Source organism: Eleutherodactylus coqui, chromosome 8 (assembly GCF_035609145.1).
Source record: "Eleutherodactylus coqui strain aEleCoq1 chromosome 8, aEleCoq1.hap1, whole genome shotgun sequence".
Taxonomy (NCBI): domain Eukaryota; kingdom Metazoa; phylum Chordata; class Amphibia; order Anura; family Eleutherodactylidae; genus Eleutherodactylus; species Eleutherodactylus coqui.
In genome coordinates, this window is record NC_089844.1 from 91,229,066 (window position 1) to 91,247,126 (window position 18,061).

Below are 18,061 nucleotides of genomic sequence, written 5' to 3' on the forward strand. Positions count from 1 at the left end.
TTTAAGTAAGCCATTTTTGGAAGACGACTGAGTTGTTTTCTGCCCGAGGACTCTATTCAGTGTATTCACAGTTTATGTGACTTCTGTATATTAACCTGACTGAAGTCTTCAAATTTCCTCCATCCTATGTAAATTGGTAATTTACATCCACAGGTGTCCAAGGAATAACAACATTAAGCTCCAAGTCTATTTCCCAAATATGAATTAATCATAATTCTGTAAATCTGTCAAGTGCAACATAATCCGTGGAGAGCTGAAATAACTAACAAGCTGCACATTAACTAGCAAAACGAGACAAAATAGTACAAAGAAAAAAACGTACCTCACCGAGAGAAAAGTAACGCCTTGGAATCTGGGAATCCGGGTAGACCGTTTCTAGATACCAAGAAAACGGTTTACATTTTAGCTTTTCTCGAAGGAATTTCCTCTCTGTTACATCCCCATAATCAACCTTGACAACACCTGGAACATCGAAAAAAAATGACTGTTTCATTTAGTGTTTTCACAAACCCAATGCGAATGTCAGATAAATGTTATCACATGATTCACCTCAGATGGTAAGATAAGTAAACTATTCACGGAAAGTTGGGTGACAACCAATATGTTTACTGTTTCAGTACCTACAAGAGTTGTCAGTTGTTAGAATCTATTCATATCAGTGCCATAGTTTGTATAACAACCAACAGTCTGGCTGTGTCGTCTGGAGCGCCCCCTGTAGTTAAGTAGTTACACCGAATGGTCACTTTATTAGAGACCCCCATCTAGTAGCGCGTTGGACCACCTTTGGTCTTCAGAACTGCAGCAATATGTCATGATGTTCATCCGCAGGTATCTGAGGACCCGGGATGTGCCAACAAAATATTTCCTGCACCATGACGGCACCCACACAAGCCTGACAGGAAGGGGTCATAGATTTGTGCTACTTGCGCAAAAGTCTGAAATCTGGAGTCATCTGACCAGGTAGTTTTTCCACAGCTCAGTGATGCAATTTTTGCACTCTTCTATTTCTCTTAGGGCTCTTTCACACAAGCATATTTGGGTTGTGTAATAAGTGCACAAATTTGCGCGCGTATTAGGCAATGAATAGAACCCATTGATTTCAAAGGGTTCATTCACATAAGTATAAAAAAAATGTGACACGACCCATATTGTGCCCATTTGTAAGAGCCCATTGAAATCAATGGGCTTGTGTAAATGCACATAACATATGCAGAAAAGTTGCGTATTCGCTATACATAAATGCACAAAATCAATGTGTGCAGACAAATACACACAGGAGTGGGCGGAAGTGCATTTAGTCGTAAACACGTAGCGTATTTGCATGGCTGAAGTGTGCTTACGTCCATGTGTGATTCCAGGCCTAGGGAATCCGAATGATTCTTGACATCCTTCTCTGACCCCTTTTGGCAATGAGTTGTTTCTGTTCACAGGATCCCCTTTCGCTGGATGTTTTTCCTCGATCACATCATTCTCAGTATATTCTCCACACTGTCACACAATAAAACCCCAAGTGGTTGGCAGTGACATCCGGGCCCCGGCTGGTCTAGCAGCGATGACCAGACCTAGTTGAAAGTTGCTCAGATCACTGGATTTTCCCCCTTAATGTGGATTTACTCTGAGGGCTCTTTCACGTGGGGGAATTCATATAGCTAACTTACATGCACAAAAAATGGTGAATATTAGAACCAATTGTTTCCTATGGAAACGTTCAGATGAAGGAATTTTAGCTGCGCAAAATACTCACACCTAAAAAGAGAGGACATCAGTGACTGAAATTCACACAACTCAAATTCCCTGCGGCATTAAAAGATAGGACCTGACTTATGTGTGGTGCAGGATGCGCAGGAGTTTCCATAGACTCCTATGGGAGCTGGACAAAAGGAAGGGGAGACAGAGTGGTGCCATACTGCTAAACGCAGAAGTACGTTTCAAATTTCCCACTGTATGCTCCTGTTAGTCCCCACGGGGATGAGAGGACTCCCCAGGACTTCCCTTCATCTCCACGGGGCTAGAGGGATTTCCCTGCAGCAGAGAGAGAGAGATGAAGGGAGTCCCTGGGGAACCCCCTTTATGGCTGGTGACTCCCTTTATCTGTGCAGGGCTGGATGGATTTCCCTGCATGAGAGCTGGAGGGATATCACTGCTGTGGGGAGAGAGGGATTTCCCTGCAATGGGGAAATGGGAGAATTTCCTCACAGCGGAGATATCCCTCCACCTCCCCGGCAGGGAGATCTCTCTCCACAGCGGGATTATCCCTTATTATTATTAATAATCCCTCCAGTCCCGTAGAAATGAAGGGAGTCCCCAGCGATGAAGGAAAACCATGCGGGGCTTTCCTTCATTTCTCTCTCTTTCTCCTCCTGGAGCAGCAGCACATTTTTTCAGCAAACTCAGCTCCCAATCGCGTAATGGGCAATTAAACTGCTAATTAACCTTGCGACTTAGTGTCTCATTCACACGATTTTCTCGTGAGTTAGACGCATTTTTTTGTGAGGCTAACTCCAGCATGATTTTCATGCTCATGTGAATGAGCCCTGAAACTGATCCATGAAAAACCTACTGCTTGATTTTATGCTGCACTTAGGGGTCATTCATATACAATGAAGAACCAATCGTGAGAGGGGTGTAAGGTCCACTACTCACGTCTTCCACCCTCATGCGGTTCTGGGCAGCTGCAAGCGTCACTCTGCTCTCTCTGTGTGTATGGATCCTATATGTCTGCTTTCATCCAGCATTGAGAGGGTTAATCAGATCTCTGTCTCTCAGCTCACCTGTGGGGTTAATAGATGTAACTTCTCTATTTAAGCTGGGCTGTGGCACTTCTCCTTGGCCGCAGAATTGGTATGTGTTAGGTTCTGATCCTCAGCTGTCTTAGGTTGCCTACTCCTGTGTGCTCAGTCTGCTCTGTGTCTTGTAAGTCTTCTTCAGCCTCCCTTTGTAGGCTTCTGGTATATCTTTCTTTGTATACGTTTGTTTTCTATCAGTTCCCATTCCTGTCTATGGTTTGCTCTGTCTTGCATCTGTGTACTCCTCGGTCTACTACCAGTCCCTGTGTTTATTACCCCATTACGGATAGTCAGACCTGAGGTTCCAGCGCAGGGCCGCCCTTATTGGGGCGATCGCCTTGCTGGTAGGTAGAGGCTTTCTATTCCCTCTGCAGCCAAGGGTCAGTCACGCCTTTCCTGGCATCAGCCCCCCCTTGTGAGGAGTCAGCTGCCAACCACACCAAGACCTGTATAGGCTTGGTCGGTTGGTCCAGTGGATCCACACTCTTATATCTGTAATACAGCGTCTCTAATAAAGTGGCCATTCAATGCGCAGTACCCAGTAAATATGGGGCCATGCAGTATACTACTATTTTAGAAGCCAGATAATTATGTTACAATGTAGTCTGTACTCCGATATTTAAAGATCTTTACTCCACATTTATCTTCATCGCTCAGTAATCCCTAATGACACCCTGAATATGTTGTCTACAACAACCTAAACAAACACTTCATTAAACATGGAAGGGTTTGATGTTCAGCAATGGCAAATGCAATTTTAATGAAATCCACTGATACAAGAGAGCGGTAAACTGCAGACATGACGGGCGCTCTCTCTAATTGCATTGTCCATGGATTTGTGTTTGCCATTCTAATCCATACGTCTTTGTTCTCGTTAATCTTTTTTGATGTTGCATTCTTTTAGATCCTTCTATTTATCTCTTAGAAGACAGAAGTAGGATGAAAACGAGTCAATTTCCATTAACAAGCTTATGTTTTCTGCTTTCTCGCTGCTAGGTTATGAAAGCGTACCGAAAAATATAACAGCAAAGAGACAGAATACGACGCAACCGGCCCCTATCTCTGTAGGATCTCAATTGATTTCTGCCTTAGAAGAGACTATCCATATGGTCGACATAGAAGAAGCCGTATTGAAGTGTTTCCTATAAGTGCAAATATTTCTTAAATCACTTAGCTGAGGTCTTAGATATCCTATTTTGAAGATCCTTGGTGAAGTGACTGCCCCCTTCTGGTAGTCCATATGATAGCACGTCCAATTCTCAAAACTGCAGATCAGTGATGTCATTGAGGACATTAATGGGAGTTGTTATTGAAGGGTTTTTCTGGGCAAATCTTATTGATGACCTATGCTCAGGATAGGTCATCAATAGTTGATCACGGGGAACCGTTCGCTTGGGATCCCCAGAGATGAGCTGATTGCTCAACCTGCTATCAGTGCAGCGGGGTTGGATGCTGTCATCGGGGTCGGAGATGGAAGTGTCAGGGGGCTTAGAAGAGATGGAAGTATAGTAGAAGACTTAAGCTCCCATTGAATTCAAGAGAGAGAAGCCTTCTATGATACTTTGTGAAACAAGTTATAACAATATGTTACAAAATTACATGTTATCGCTTTATGAAGCATATAAACTTTCACTTTCAATCACCTGGATACCCCTTTAAATGCCTTAAGAACCAAGCATGGTAAATATATGGTGCTTGGCCCTGGGCTCTAATCCGGATACAGTATTTAAGTCAGATCCAGCTGAGGACCCAAAGGAGAAAAGAGAAGTGTTTTTTTAACCTCTTCTGCCTTCCCCTTTCCAAGCTAAAAAGTGACAGTGGAAGTATTACTTGCACTATGCGACCCAGCGATCACGTGAACGCCAGGTGCCATCTGTTACATAAGAGCTGCAGGGTCCTAGCAAAGCCATATCAGCTCTTTTAGCAACTGATGCCAATATGAGGGGCTGCTTTCTCCTGTAACCTGGGCTCCTGTGTATGCCCTAGCTACAGTGGAAATAAATGGGGGGAAAAAAAACCAATGTCAATGACGCCCGGAGGCCTTACATGATGTCATTTGGGACATAGATGGCAGAAAAAGTTACAAAAATAAGTTAAAACATTTACAGAATAAAATAAAAATATATACAAGAAAATGACCCACCGCAAACACCAACCTAAATCATTGCTGTGTGCACCCTGTAATCCCAAACCATACATATTATATATCAAAACATCCAAAACAAAACAAGGAACCGTCCCTGGACTATATTTTAACATAAATATACTAATTTTAAAAATAAACTATAAAATAAAAAAAAAATTTTTACACCCAATAAAACAAAAATAATGGGAAAAACGTCAAAGAAAAAAGATATAAAAAATAGCCCTATATGTCATAGGAAAAAAAGCTGCAAAAATAATTTTGGCAGTTGAAGGAATAAAAATTCGTCAGTAAAACCCCACATGGGTAAAATCCCCAAAAAGTGTCTGGTCCTTTAGGTACAAAATAGCCTGGTCCTTTTGTGGTTGTAGTGGCCCAATACATCTATTCCTGGCCATCTCCATAAATGTCATACATGTAATGTCTTGTGTTGGTGCACTGTGCAAAAGTGTCTAGTCATTCTGTTATGTGTATTGCACAGCTGCAGCAAGTGAGGAGTTAAAGGGGTTGTCCCGCGCCGAAACGTTTTTTTTTTTTTTTTTAACACCCCCCCCCCCCCCCCCCCCGTTCGGCGCGAGACAACCCCGATGCAGGGGTTAAAAAAACAAACCAGGTAGTACTTACCCGAATCCCGGCGGTCCGGCGTCTTCATACTCACCTGCTGAAGATGGCCGCTGGGATCCTCTCTCTCTGTGGACCGCAGGGCTTCTGTGCGGTCCATTGCCGATTCCAGCCTCCTGATTGGCTGGAATCGGCACGTAACGGGGCGGAGCTACACGGAGCCGGCATTCTGCACGAGCGGCCCCATTGAAGACAGCAGAAGACCCGGACTACGCAAGCGCGGCTAATTTGGCCATTAGAGGCCGAAAATTAGTCGGCTCCATGGGAACGAGGACGCCAGCAACGGAGCAGGTAAGTATAAAACTTTTGATAACTTCTGTATGGCTCATAATTAATGCACAATGTACATTACAAAGTGCATTAATATGGCCATACAGAAGTGTATAGACCCACTTGCTGCCGCGGGACAACCCCTTTAAGTGTTTGCATGAGCCTGGGAGATGCTTGCAATGTATGCTTGTATTTGTGTTGTCATGTGGTGTAAGTGAGAATATAAATAGGATTGTCCGAGTGCTGGAAAGCACTGGAGTTGAGTTCTGAGGTCCATTTTTCTGTGTTCTTTAGTCTTCCGAGTGCCAGCCACATGGGAGTACCTTCAACTCCCATGTAGTGAAGAATGGAGAAAGAAGAGAGGTTCCTGACTACCTGTGTGACAGCAACCGTGGCAGAGTAATTCGCTTACGGGAGAGAGAGAGAGCGTGAGCAAGAGAAGGTACATACGGCCAGGCCTAGTGCAGAGGTACGACGTGATTATTTTTCTAACGCGGCCGTCCTGAAGTTTGGGATCACCGGGTGAAGGTACTCCTAAATCTACGTCTTTACCTGCACTGCCAATTCTGTGTAACCTGTACCATCATCTGGAACTTCTGTCTAGTAAAGTTTTGCCAGGCCCTGATGACCGTTCACAGGGACCTGAGGTACGTTACTGCGGCTCCATTATTTACCGGCAAGGGTCATACCGGTGGGTAACAGAACGGTGGCATCACCCGTGACATCTGCTATCCCTGTTTTACAGTTTATTGGCCATCCCTGTCCTAGGGGTGTCCGGGAGAGGCCCAGCGCTGCTCTGGCTGAGGCTATGTGTGTCCCTCCGGGAGGGAGCCTGGTAAGTGCCACCGTGACAAGTAACCCCTCTACCCTCCCAACTCCTCAACATGTGCCTTGTGTCTGGGGTCACACTACTGGACGCTGCAGGGTTATGTCTATGTAATAACATATCATAGCCAGCTGCGTTAAATTCTGCAGAAAGCTGCTTGTACATACGATTAAATTAAATGACGGCCATGTTGGACAGTCAGCGTCTGAAAAATTAACGCGGACGATCGTTCATGATGTCTCACAGCAGACTTCTATGTTCCAAAAATGTAATCGTCCAGTCGAAAACTTTGGCTATGGTTGGTCAAAAGTTCAAGATTATTGAATGATCATTTGCGCAAGCCAGTGGGTTTTTTCATCTAAACTGGACGTCTCTTTACATTTCTGTCTCTGGAGGGGATTCGGAGCGCCATAGCAGAAAGACAGAGCACTAATCAGCACAGGAGGTTGGAACTAATAACATGCTATCATAAACTGAACCCCCAAATGGTTAACCAGGAGCCGACTCACCCACCGATGTTGACTTATTAGATGCCAACTGGAGAGAATTAATTCTGCGCACCATTCAAGCATTTCTGTCAGTTAATTGAAATTTAATTTTCTCCCCAATATGTAGATTTGTATTAAACCATTGACAAGTAAAGTTGAAGGAAAATTGCTTTCAGTCCCCCATGCCCCGACGTAGAAGCCCCTAGCAATGAAAGCAGCTCGCTGGCGGCGCGCCGTATACATAATTGGAACTCAGCAGGAGGTCAAACCAGTACAAGACATGGTGGAGCGCTAGTCTACGGCGGAGACGCTTCCTGACAACATACAAGTTACTGCCTTCATGTCTGAGCAGAACCATCTATTAGTACATAGACAAGAATGTCAGGAGGAGGAGGCTGAAGCAAGTAGCAACTGATTGTGAAACGCGTCGAGCCATGAAGTTTCACCAGCACTTTCCTGAAGGGTGCACAGTCCAGGGTAACGAGGGGTCAGGCACCCCAGAAATAATAACCTATTGGCAGTCATGGAAAAAGGCCGAGACTCTGTAAGACGTGTATACAGGTCACAGGGAACCAAAGGGACTCCCAGAGTTCTTTAACAGTCATAGTATGGTTTTTTTTGTTTTTTTTTTAATAATATATGCAGCTGCTGGAGAACCTCTTTTTGAAAAGTAAAGAGGAGCTTTCAGTCCACAGTTGATTGATATGAAACTCCTTCATCTTTTTTATAAAGAGCTGCAGTAGCTAAAGTATCTGTTCTGTGGTTCTGCAGCAGCTTAGGTGTGTAATAAAGAGGTTCCGCAGCAGCTGAGATGAGCATTATGATGTTCCCTAGCAGTTTAAGGTTGCTTTTCACACAACCATTCAATTCGATGGCTGTGATTAGTTCATCGAGTGCTGCAGTGATTTGCTGAGCCGCGGCGCTGGAGAACCTATCAGAGCCAGCGCTTCCTAGAGGCGGGGATTTTAAACCTCCAAACCAGGAAGCGCTGGCTGAAAACTACAAGCAAGTGCCGGAGCTGCAAAGAAGAAGTGCGGCTGAGTGGACAGCGTCTAATAGGTGATGTATTGTTCTCTTTTTAGTTTTTAAAGGTAGATAGGACTTATTTTGGGGTAGGGCTTATATAAGCTCCCCCAAAAATCCTGGCATAAAAGTGCTACAAAGTTGCGTGACTTTGTAGCGACACAAAATTGCGATATTTCTTCGAGAAAATGGAGCGATATCGCACAGAACACAGATTTTCCCGCGGCGATATCGCTGTGAAATGTGTCCTATGGCCTAAATGTGTCTTATGATGTTCTGCAGCAGCTTAGGCACAAAAATTTATGTTTCCCACTGAAGCAAATGTTAACTTGACATTGAACTGCAATATCTTGCAATACTGTACATTGGCGTTATCGCGATGCGTCCGTGTTGGCGACGATTGCTACAACTGAGATGCAAAGCTTTCATAAACGTTTACAAATAAATAACAGAACCGTCTTCACAGCCCATCGATATAAACAAGGACTCCCAAAACTGCGCACTTCCATGACGCTTCACAGCCAGCATTTGTCCAGCAGGTGGCACTGTTGATCTATTCTTCTAGGTGGCGTGAGCAGCTCCTGCTGAGATCCTAATGTCTTCCCTCGCTGTCAATCAATCTTCTCTTTAGTTAGATTTAGGGATTTCTCTTTTCTGCAGTAGATCTTCCATTTCTAAGACAGCAGACATGAATATAAGAATGCGACTGCCAGACCGCGCCGGATGAGCGCTATTCAAGACACAAGCAAAGCTCACAGCACAGGAGGGAGAAGCGGCGAGGACGCTGCTCTCCACTGGCAGCTTAATAAAGAGATTGGATTAACAGCAGGACATAATATGAATCCATTGTGAATGAGAAGTGGGTGCCGCATTCTTCCCCGGCTCCATGACCTTCTTACTATATGCAGCGCTGAGTACACAGCAATTATACGTACACTGCTCGTATCATTTAACCCCTAACAGTCACATTAACTCTCTAAGGGCCAGGGTGTTTGGGTCCTAAAGGACCAGGCACTCTTTAGGGATTTTACGGCCCTATTTATTTTTTATTCAGGTACCAAAATAATTTTAGCAGTTTGTTTTTCTGTGACATATATTTCTTTTTGCACACATCTTTTACTCAGTTTTTTTTTTGTTTGTTTGTTTTATTAAGGGTAAAAAGTAGAGCTGAGCGAACGTACTTGTCCGAGCTTGATATTCGTGCGAATATTAGGGTGTTCGGGATGCTCGTTACTCGTAACGAGTACCACGCGGTGTTCCGGTTACTTTCAGTTTCCTTTCTGAGACGTTAGCGCGCTTTTCTGGCCAATTGAAAGACAGGGAAGGCATTACAACTTCCCCCTGTGATGTTCAAGCCCTATACCACCCCCCTGCTGTGAGTGGCTGGGGCGATCAGATGTCACCCAAGTATAAAAATCGGCCCCTCCCGCGGCTCGGCTCAGATGCCTTGTGAGTTAGCTGAGGGACAGTGGTATCGTGCTGGAGCTGCTGTAGGGAGAGCGTTAGGAGTTAGTGTAGGCTTCAAGAACCCCAACGGTCCTTCTCAGGGCCACATCTACTAGTGTGCAGTACTGTGTTAGCACTGTATTTTTTTTTTTTTTTCAAAATTGGATCTGCAGAGCATTGCGCCCTGCAATAGGGACAGAAGTGGGGGTTAGGCAGGGAGAGTGTTAGCAGTGAGTGTAGGCTTCAAGAACCCCAACGGTCCTTTCTAGGGCTACATCTATCTGTGTGCAGTACTGTCCAGGCTGCTGTTAGCAGTGTTGCATTTTTTTTTTTCTTCTCAAAACCGGCTGTGCAGACCATTGCACCCGGCATTAATACTACAGGGATAGAATTGTGTAGGCAGGGCCAGAAGACATACATTATTCATTGAATAGACGCAGTGTGGCTTTTCCTTTGAAAAACAAGGGAAAAAATTCTATTTCGCCTGCCTCTGACAGTCCTCAGGGCTCTGGGTACGTGTGTGCTGTGTGCAGAACGTTAAAAAAAATCAGACGCAGTCAGCTACGTTTTACTGCAGGCTTGCGCCAATTTTTTTCCTGCATGGGAAATCCCTGATCTGCTGTAGCGAATAACTTTGCATCACTGCAGTTCTCTGACACATTTGCAGGGCCACAACACAGTTATTAAACTTAGTAGTATTCATTGAATACACGCAGTGTGGCTTGTCCTTTGAAAAACAAGGGAAAAAATTGTATTTTGGCTGCAGGCTTGCGCCACTTTCTTTCCTGCCTGGGAAATCAAATCACTGGTAATACACCATGCTGAGGGGTAGGGGTAGGCCTATAGGACGTAGACGCGGGCGAGGACGCGGAGGCCCAAGTCAGGGTGTGGGCACAGGCCGAGCCAGTGCGGTGGCCAGGGGTAGAGGCAGGGCCAGACCGAATAATCCACCAACTGTTTCCCAAAGCGCCCCCTCGTGCCATGCCACCCTGCACAGGTCAAGGTGCTCTACGGTGTGGCAGTTTTTCACAGAGACGCCTGACGACCGACGAACAGTGGTGTGCAACCTTTGTCGCGCCAAGATCAGCTGGGGAGGCACCACCAACAGCATGCGCAGGCATATGATGGCCAAGCACCCCACAAGGTGGGACGATGCCCGTTCACCGCCTCCGGTTTGCACCACTGCCTCTCCCCCTGTGCCCCAACCTGCCACTGAGATCCAACCCCCCTCTGAGGACACAGGCACTACCATCTCCTGGCCTGCACCCACACCCTCACCTCCGCTGTCCTCGGCCCCATCCAGCAATGTCTCTCAGCGTAGCGTCCAGACGTCGCTTGCGCCACAGTTTGAGCGCAAGCACAAGTACGACGCCACGCACCCGCACGCTCAAGCGTTAAACGTGCACATTGCAAAATTGATCAGCCTAGAGATGCTGCCGTATAGGCTTGTGGAAACTGAGGCTTTCAAAAGCATGATGGCGGCGGCGGCCCCGCGCTACTCAGTTCCCAGTCGCCACTACTTTTCCCGATGTGCCGTCCCAGCCCTGCACGACCACGTCTCCCGCAACATTGTACGCGCCCTCACCAACGCGGTTACTGCCAAGGTCCACTTAACAACAGACACGTGGAGAAGCACAGGCGGGCAGGGCCACTATATCTCCCTGACGGCACATTGGGTGAATTTAGTGGAGGCTGGGACAGAGTCAGAGCCTGGGACCGCTCACGTCCTACCCACCCCCAGAATTGCGGGCCACAGCTCGGTGGTGGTATCTGCGGCGGTGTATGCTTCCTCCACTAAAGCACCTTCCTCCTCCAGCGCAACCTCTGTCTCACAATCAAGATGTGTCAGCAGCACGTCGCCAGCAGTCGGTGTCATGCGGCGTGGCAGCACAGCGGTGGGCAAGCGTCAGCAGGCCGTGCTGAAACTACTCAGCTTAGGAGAGAAGAGGCACACGGCCCATGAACTGCTGCAGGGTCTGACAGAGCAGACCGACCGCTGGCTTGCGCCGCTGAGCCTCCAACCGGGCATGGTCGTGTGTGACAACGGCCGTAAGCTGGTGGCGGCTCTGCAGCTCGGCAGCCTCACGCACGTGCCATGCCTGGCCCATGTCTTTAATTTGGTGGTTCAGCGCTTTCTGAAAAGCTACCCCCACTTGTCATACCTGCTCGGAAAGGTGCGCCAGCTCTGCGCACGTTTCCGCAAATCCCACACGCACGCTGCCACCCTGCGGACACTGCAACATCGGTTTAATCTGCCAGTGCACCGACTGCTGTGCGACGTGCCCACACAGTGGAACTCTACGCTCCACATGTTGGCCAGACTCTATGAGCAGCGTAGAGCTATAGTGGAATACCAACTCCAACTTGCGCGGCGCAGTGTGAGTCAGCCTCCTCAATTATTTACAGAAGAGTGGCCCTGGTTGGCAGCCATCTGCCAGGTCCTTGGAAAATTTGAGGAGTCTACCCAGGTGGTGAGCGGCGATGCTGTAATCATTAGCGTCACCATTCCTCTGCTATGCATCTTGAGAAGTTCCCTGCAAAGCATAAAGGCAGACGCTTTGCGCTCGGAAACAGAGCCGGGGGAAGACAGTATGTCGCTGGATAGTCAGAGCACCCTCCTGTCTATATCTCAGCGCGTTCAGGAGGAGGAGGAGGAGCATGAGGAGGATGAGGAGGAGGGGGAAGAGACAGCTTGGCCCACTGCTGACGGTACCCATGCTGCTTGCCTGTCATCCTTTCAGCGTGTATGGCCTGAGGAAGAGGAAGAGGAGGAGGAGGAGGATCCTGAAAGTGATCTTCCTAGTGAAGACAGCCATGTGTTGCGTACAGGTACCCTGGCACACATGGCTGACTTCATGTTAGGATGCCTTTCTCGTGACCCTCGCGTTACACGCATTCTGGCCACTACGGATTACTGGGTGTACACACTGCTCGACCCACGGTATAAGGAGAGCCTTTGCACTCTCATTCCCGAAGAGGAAAGGGGTTCGAGAATGATGCAATACCACAGGGCGCTGGTGGACAAACTGATGGTAAACTTCCCATCCGACAGCGCTAGTGGCAGAAGGCGCAGTTCCGAGGGCCAGGTAGCAGGGGAGGCGCAGAGATCATGCAGCATGTACAGCGCAGGCAGGGGAACATTCTCCAAGGCCTTTGCCAGCTTTATGGCTCCCCAGCAAGACTGTATCACCACTCCCCAGTCACGGCTGAGTCGGCGGGAGCACTGTAAAAGGATGGTGAGGGAGTACGTAGCCGATCGCACGACCGTCCTCCGTAACGCCTCTGCCCCCTACAACTACTGGGTGTCGAAGCTGGACACGTGGCCTGAACTCGCGCTGTATGCCCTGGAGGTGCTTGCTTGTCCTGCGGCTAGCGTCTTGTCAGAGAGTGTGTTTAGTGTGGCTGGGGGAATCATCACGGATAAGCGTACCCACCTGTCAACCGACAGTGCCGACAGGCTAACACTCATCAAGATGAACAAAGCGTGGATTTCCCCAGACTTCTCTTCTGTACCAGCGGACAGCAGCGATACCTAAGCAATACGTATTATGCACCCGCGGATGGAAGCATCGTTCTCTATCACCATCCAAAACGGGGACATTTCTGCTTCATCAATCTGTGTATAATATTCCTCCTCCTGCTCCTCCTCCTGAAACCTCACGTAATCACGCCGAACGGGCAATTTTTCTTAGGGCCACAAGGCTCACTCATATAATTTTTCTAAACAATTTTTATACGTTTCAATGCTCTTAAAAGCGTTGAAACTTTAACTTGAACCAATTTTTCGTTAAACTGGGCTGCCTCCAGGCCTAGTTACCACTTAAGCCACATTAACCAAAGCGATTAATAGGTTTCACCTGCCCTCTTGGTTGGCCATGGCCAATTTTTTGGATGTACATTAGTACTGTTGATACAGCAATTTTTGTGGCCCCTCGCCTACAGTGTAATCGTAGCAATTTCTATGTTCTTCGCCTGCACTCATGATACAGAAAGGTGTGTGGGGTTGGCCTACACTTTAGCTACATAAATGTAACTTGTGCCTTGTCTATACTGCAGCTACTGAAATGGAACGAAGACTGCGCTCCCACTATACTGCTGCTTCGGAATTGTTACTGGGGCCTGTCTTGAGTGCTACTATTACTGAAATGGAACGCATACTGTGCTCCCCCTATAATGCTGCTAGTGATATGTTAGTGGGGCCTGTCCTAATGCTACGGCTGAAATGTTACTAATTATGGGCTCTGCCTATACCGCTGCTAATGGTATGTCTCTGGGGTGTGGAAACAGAGGCTTCCCAAAGACATGATGGCGGCGAGGCCATTTCCCACCAACGCTGTTACTGTTAAGGTGCATATAACCACGGACACGTGGAGAGGACACGTAGTGCCTCAAAAACATCCCCCGCCACAGCCCACTTAATCCTGGCCACATTCCGAAAACCAACAAAATAAAACCGCGCTACTAGGTCCGCAGTCACCAACACATTACCACCAACGCGGTTACTGTTAAGGTACATATTACCAGTCTGACTGGGGCATGCAGTGTGGGCCGAAGCCCACCTGCATTAAGCACGACATTACTACCTCAGCTGTGTTGGGCAATGCAATGGGATATTTTTGTGTATCGCCGGTGGGTTCCAGGGAACTTCCCATGCTGTAGGTGCACACTGAGTTTAACCTACATGTGTCCACTTGTAAAGAACCCCAGTCTGACTGGGGCATGCAGTGTGGGCCGAAGCCCACCTGCATTAAGCACGACATTACTACCTCAGCTGTGTTGGGCAATGCAATGGGATATTTTTGTGTATCGCCGGTGGGTTCCAGGGAGCCACCCATGCTGTAGGTGCACACGGAGTTTAACCTACATGTGTCCACTTGTAAAGAACCCCAGTCTGACTGGGGCATGCAGTGTGGGCCGAAGCCCACCTGCATTAAGCACGACATTACTACCTCAGCTGTGTTGGGCAATGCAATGGGATATTTTTGTGTATCGCCGGTGGGTTCCAGGGAGCCACCCATGCTGTCGGTCCACAGGGACTTCACATTAGGGAGTTGTACCTGCCTGTGTCTATGAATTAAAAAGTCCGGTCTGACTGGGGCATGCAGAGACACCTTGACAGAATGAATAGTGTGTGGCACATAGGTTCCCCATTGCTATGCCCACGTGTGCAGCTCCTGATGGCGGTGGCACAGGATTCTATTTCTCATTGCTTCTGTACAGCATTGTGGGCTATCGCCCCGCCCCTTTTAAAGAGGGTCGCTGCCTAGCCGTGCCAACCCTCTGCAGTGTGTGCCTGCGGTTCCTCCTCATGGCAGACGCACTTCTAAATAGACATGAGGGTGGTGTGGCATGAGGGCAGCTGAAGGCTGCGCAGGGACACTTTGGTGTGCGCTGTGGGGGGAGGGGGGGGGGCGGTTGGGCAGCATGTAACCCAGGAGAAGTGGCAGTGGAGTGTCATGCAGGCAGTGATTGTGCTTTGTTGGAGGTAGTGTGGTGCTTAGCAAAGGTATGCCATGCTAATGAGGGCTTTTCAGAAGTAAAAGTTTTTGGAGGGGGGGGGGCCCTCTCTTGCCGCTATTGTGGCTTAATAGTGGGACCTGGGAACTTGAGATGCAGCCCAACATGTAGCCCCTCGCCTGCCCTATCCGTTGCTGTGTCGTCCCATCACTTTCTTGAATTGCCCAGATTTTCACACAAGGAAACCTTAGCGAGCATCGGCGAAATACAAAAATGCTCGGGTCGCCCATTGACTTCAATGGGGTTCGTTACTCGAAACGAACCCTCGAGCATCGCGAAAAGTTCGTCCCGAGTAACGAGCACCCGAGCATTTTGGTGCTCGCTCATCTCTGGTAAAAAGTTAAAAGGAAAAACTGATTTATTAAAATGTATAGTTCTTTATTTTTTAAATTAGTATATTTACGCTAAAATAAATTACATGAATGGGCTTTGAACATTTCGATCTAGTGTTGGATTACAGGTCATTTTATATATACATATATATAATGACGAAAGCCCTCACTGACTCGCCACTAATTCTCCAACTTGCTGATGTCATAGAAACATGGCACAAGCATAGCTTATGTGCAAAATAGGAAAAGTAAAGGGGTCCCAACTTGATTATTCAATTCTAGCGCAAAAGAATTAGCGTCCAAATTTTACGTACGGAATCTAATTCTCTCACTTCCCGATGTCATAGAAACATGAAATTTGGCATGAACATTGATTATGTCATAATTAGGAAAAGCGAATGGGTCCCAACTCGATTGTTCAATTCTAAGCGCAACAGACTTAGCGTCCAAATTTTACATACATAATCTAATTCTCTCACTTCCTGATGTCATTTTATATAAAGGAAACGTCACATGGTTACATCCACATGGTGTTTCCTGGGTATCGCAGAGAACCATGCAAAATAGTGAACATATTTTTTTCCTCGGTATCTCTAAAGACTTCATAAGATTTTCCGTGTGAACACCAGATAAACACCAGTACCAAATTAACTCGGGCGAAGCCGGGTATATCAGCTAGTGTATACATATATATATGAAAAGTTATACAATTTTCCAATATACTTTCTATGCCAGTTATTTGCCTTTTTTAAGATCCCTACTTGTTGGCATCCAATAGAAACCTTCATTTACTTGCGGTGGATACAAATCTGTCCCGGTCATGTGATGGAGGAGGTCCAGCTCCTTACAAGGCACCGCTCGGATAACAGTAATGAACTCACCTCTGTTTCCACAAATTTTCATCCTTTGAAATTACGCAATGGTTGTCATCCAATAACTGCAGGAGTGATAGGGAACAGGGACACGCCGCTGAAACGTAGGAGGACAGAAGTATCCAAGTCTTCACATTTTAGGTCGTCAGCGGTCTCTTCCTCAGGCGACTCGTTGTTATTCACAGGAGAATAAGTCCGGCATTTTGCAGAGAATAGTACCCACCGATTTAAATGGGTTCATTCGCATTTCTGTATTTTGTGTGCATATTTCAGTAGCAAAAAAAAGAGCTTGCTCCATTATTCTGCATATTTGTGCGCCAAAGTTACCATAGAAGTCAATGGGGGACGCAAATGGTCGCAAATAGGATGCGTGAAATGCTGCGTAATTGTAAAGGAAAAAGAAGATATCTGGAACTTATTAGCCATTTCAATCAGTGCGTCTTTGTTTGCCGCGTGCAAATGAACGTGTCCTGCGGGCCGAAAAAGTACCGCAAAATATGCCAATACACGTGCGCAAAAAAGCAACAAGAAGGTACAGCAAATGTGGCGAAAACAGCATGTTCTATTTCCCTAATTACCGCGTATTACATGCGTAAAAAATAAGCCCATAATCAGCCAAAATATGCTAATTTGCGTGAGCCCAGAGTTTGCGCCTCAATCGGTTGCTGTTCACTGGTTGATACCTGGAAAGTGTTAACTGAGTATCAGGAGTCACAAGATGTTTGGTGGGTCACATGACTGATTCCAATGTTTGTTATATAAACAAATACATTTAAAAAACCACCTGGAATATCCCTTTAACTCAATAAATAAATCAGCTCTGCATCACCACCTGCTGGCCACAGCTGGTATTACAAGTGTGTTGGGTTCCTTTTAATAAAGAGCTGCGGGAGTTTCTTGTAGTCCGCAGCGTGCGGTTCGGGGACGATTCAGTGAACATTATCTTAGAGGGATGAATAAGGTTGTTTAGTAACAAACACTCCTTCGCTGAGAGCGTTTCCATCGTGTTTTCTAATCTTGTGCCAAACGCACTCAACGCTGATTCACAAGAGCGAGCTAATCTCAGCCGCGCAATTACGTACAACAGATCTTTATATCTTCCGTGGCTCTTTGTAGCTGCGCCAATCTTGTAAGGATAAATCAGATTTCAATTGAAATGTTGAGAATAAAAAATGTTTAATTTCAAGCTCTTGAAAACAGATTTAGATTTAAAGGAGAAGCGACCCCACTGCATGGCCCGAGAAGATCTAAGATCCGTAATCAAGTCTTCTGAGACTATTTTAGAATAGGTTGAAGTTAGACATTTCTGCATTTAACATTCAAACATTTCTGCTTTTGTGCTTCTGTCCCCATGAGAACACTTCCTGTCAATGTGCTTTGAAAACTCATTGCTATCCAATCTTTTCTATATGTGTGATTTATTGTGCAACTGTTACTTTAATTTTTAGATTTTGTGCCCTCAGGTTGCCAAAGAGTGAAGGCATGAGATACAGGGAAGGAAGAAGAGCTGGGTTGCGACTATGAGAGAAGGTTGAAGGGACTCCATGTGGCTCCTGTGTATTCCGGGATCGTGGTCTACCGGTGGCCAAGTAGCTGTCTGTTAATTGAGGAAGTCTGTTGAGGTTTCGGGGTTTTGGAAGGACTCCAGTGTGGTGTGATGTATCGCCAAAGTGTCTACCAAGGATCGTGTTAGGGTGCTTTCACAGTTGCGTTGGGGATTCCGCTTTCCTGCTCTGT

At 46.7% G+C, this 18,061-nt stretch overlaps 1 protein-coding gene across 1 annotated transcript in view; it reads right to left on the reverse strand.

Annotated features, from left to right (window-relative positions):
• Positions 1 to 18,061, reverse strand: part of GALNT13 (polypeptide N-acetylgalactosaminyltransferase 13) — a 381,455-nt gene that overhangs the window by 94,499 nt on the left and 268,895 nt on the right. The window contains exon 8 of the mRNA XM_066577425.1: positions 323 to 462. Coding sequence (XP_066433522.1) covers positions 323 to 462 — 140 coding nt within the window. The remainder of the gene's footprint in view (positions 1 to 322; positions 463 to 18,061) is intronic.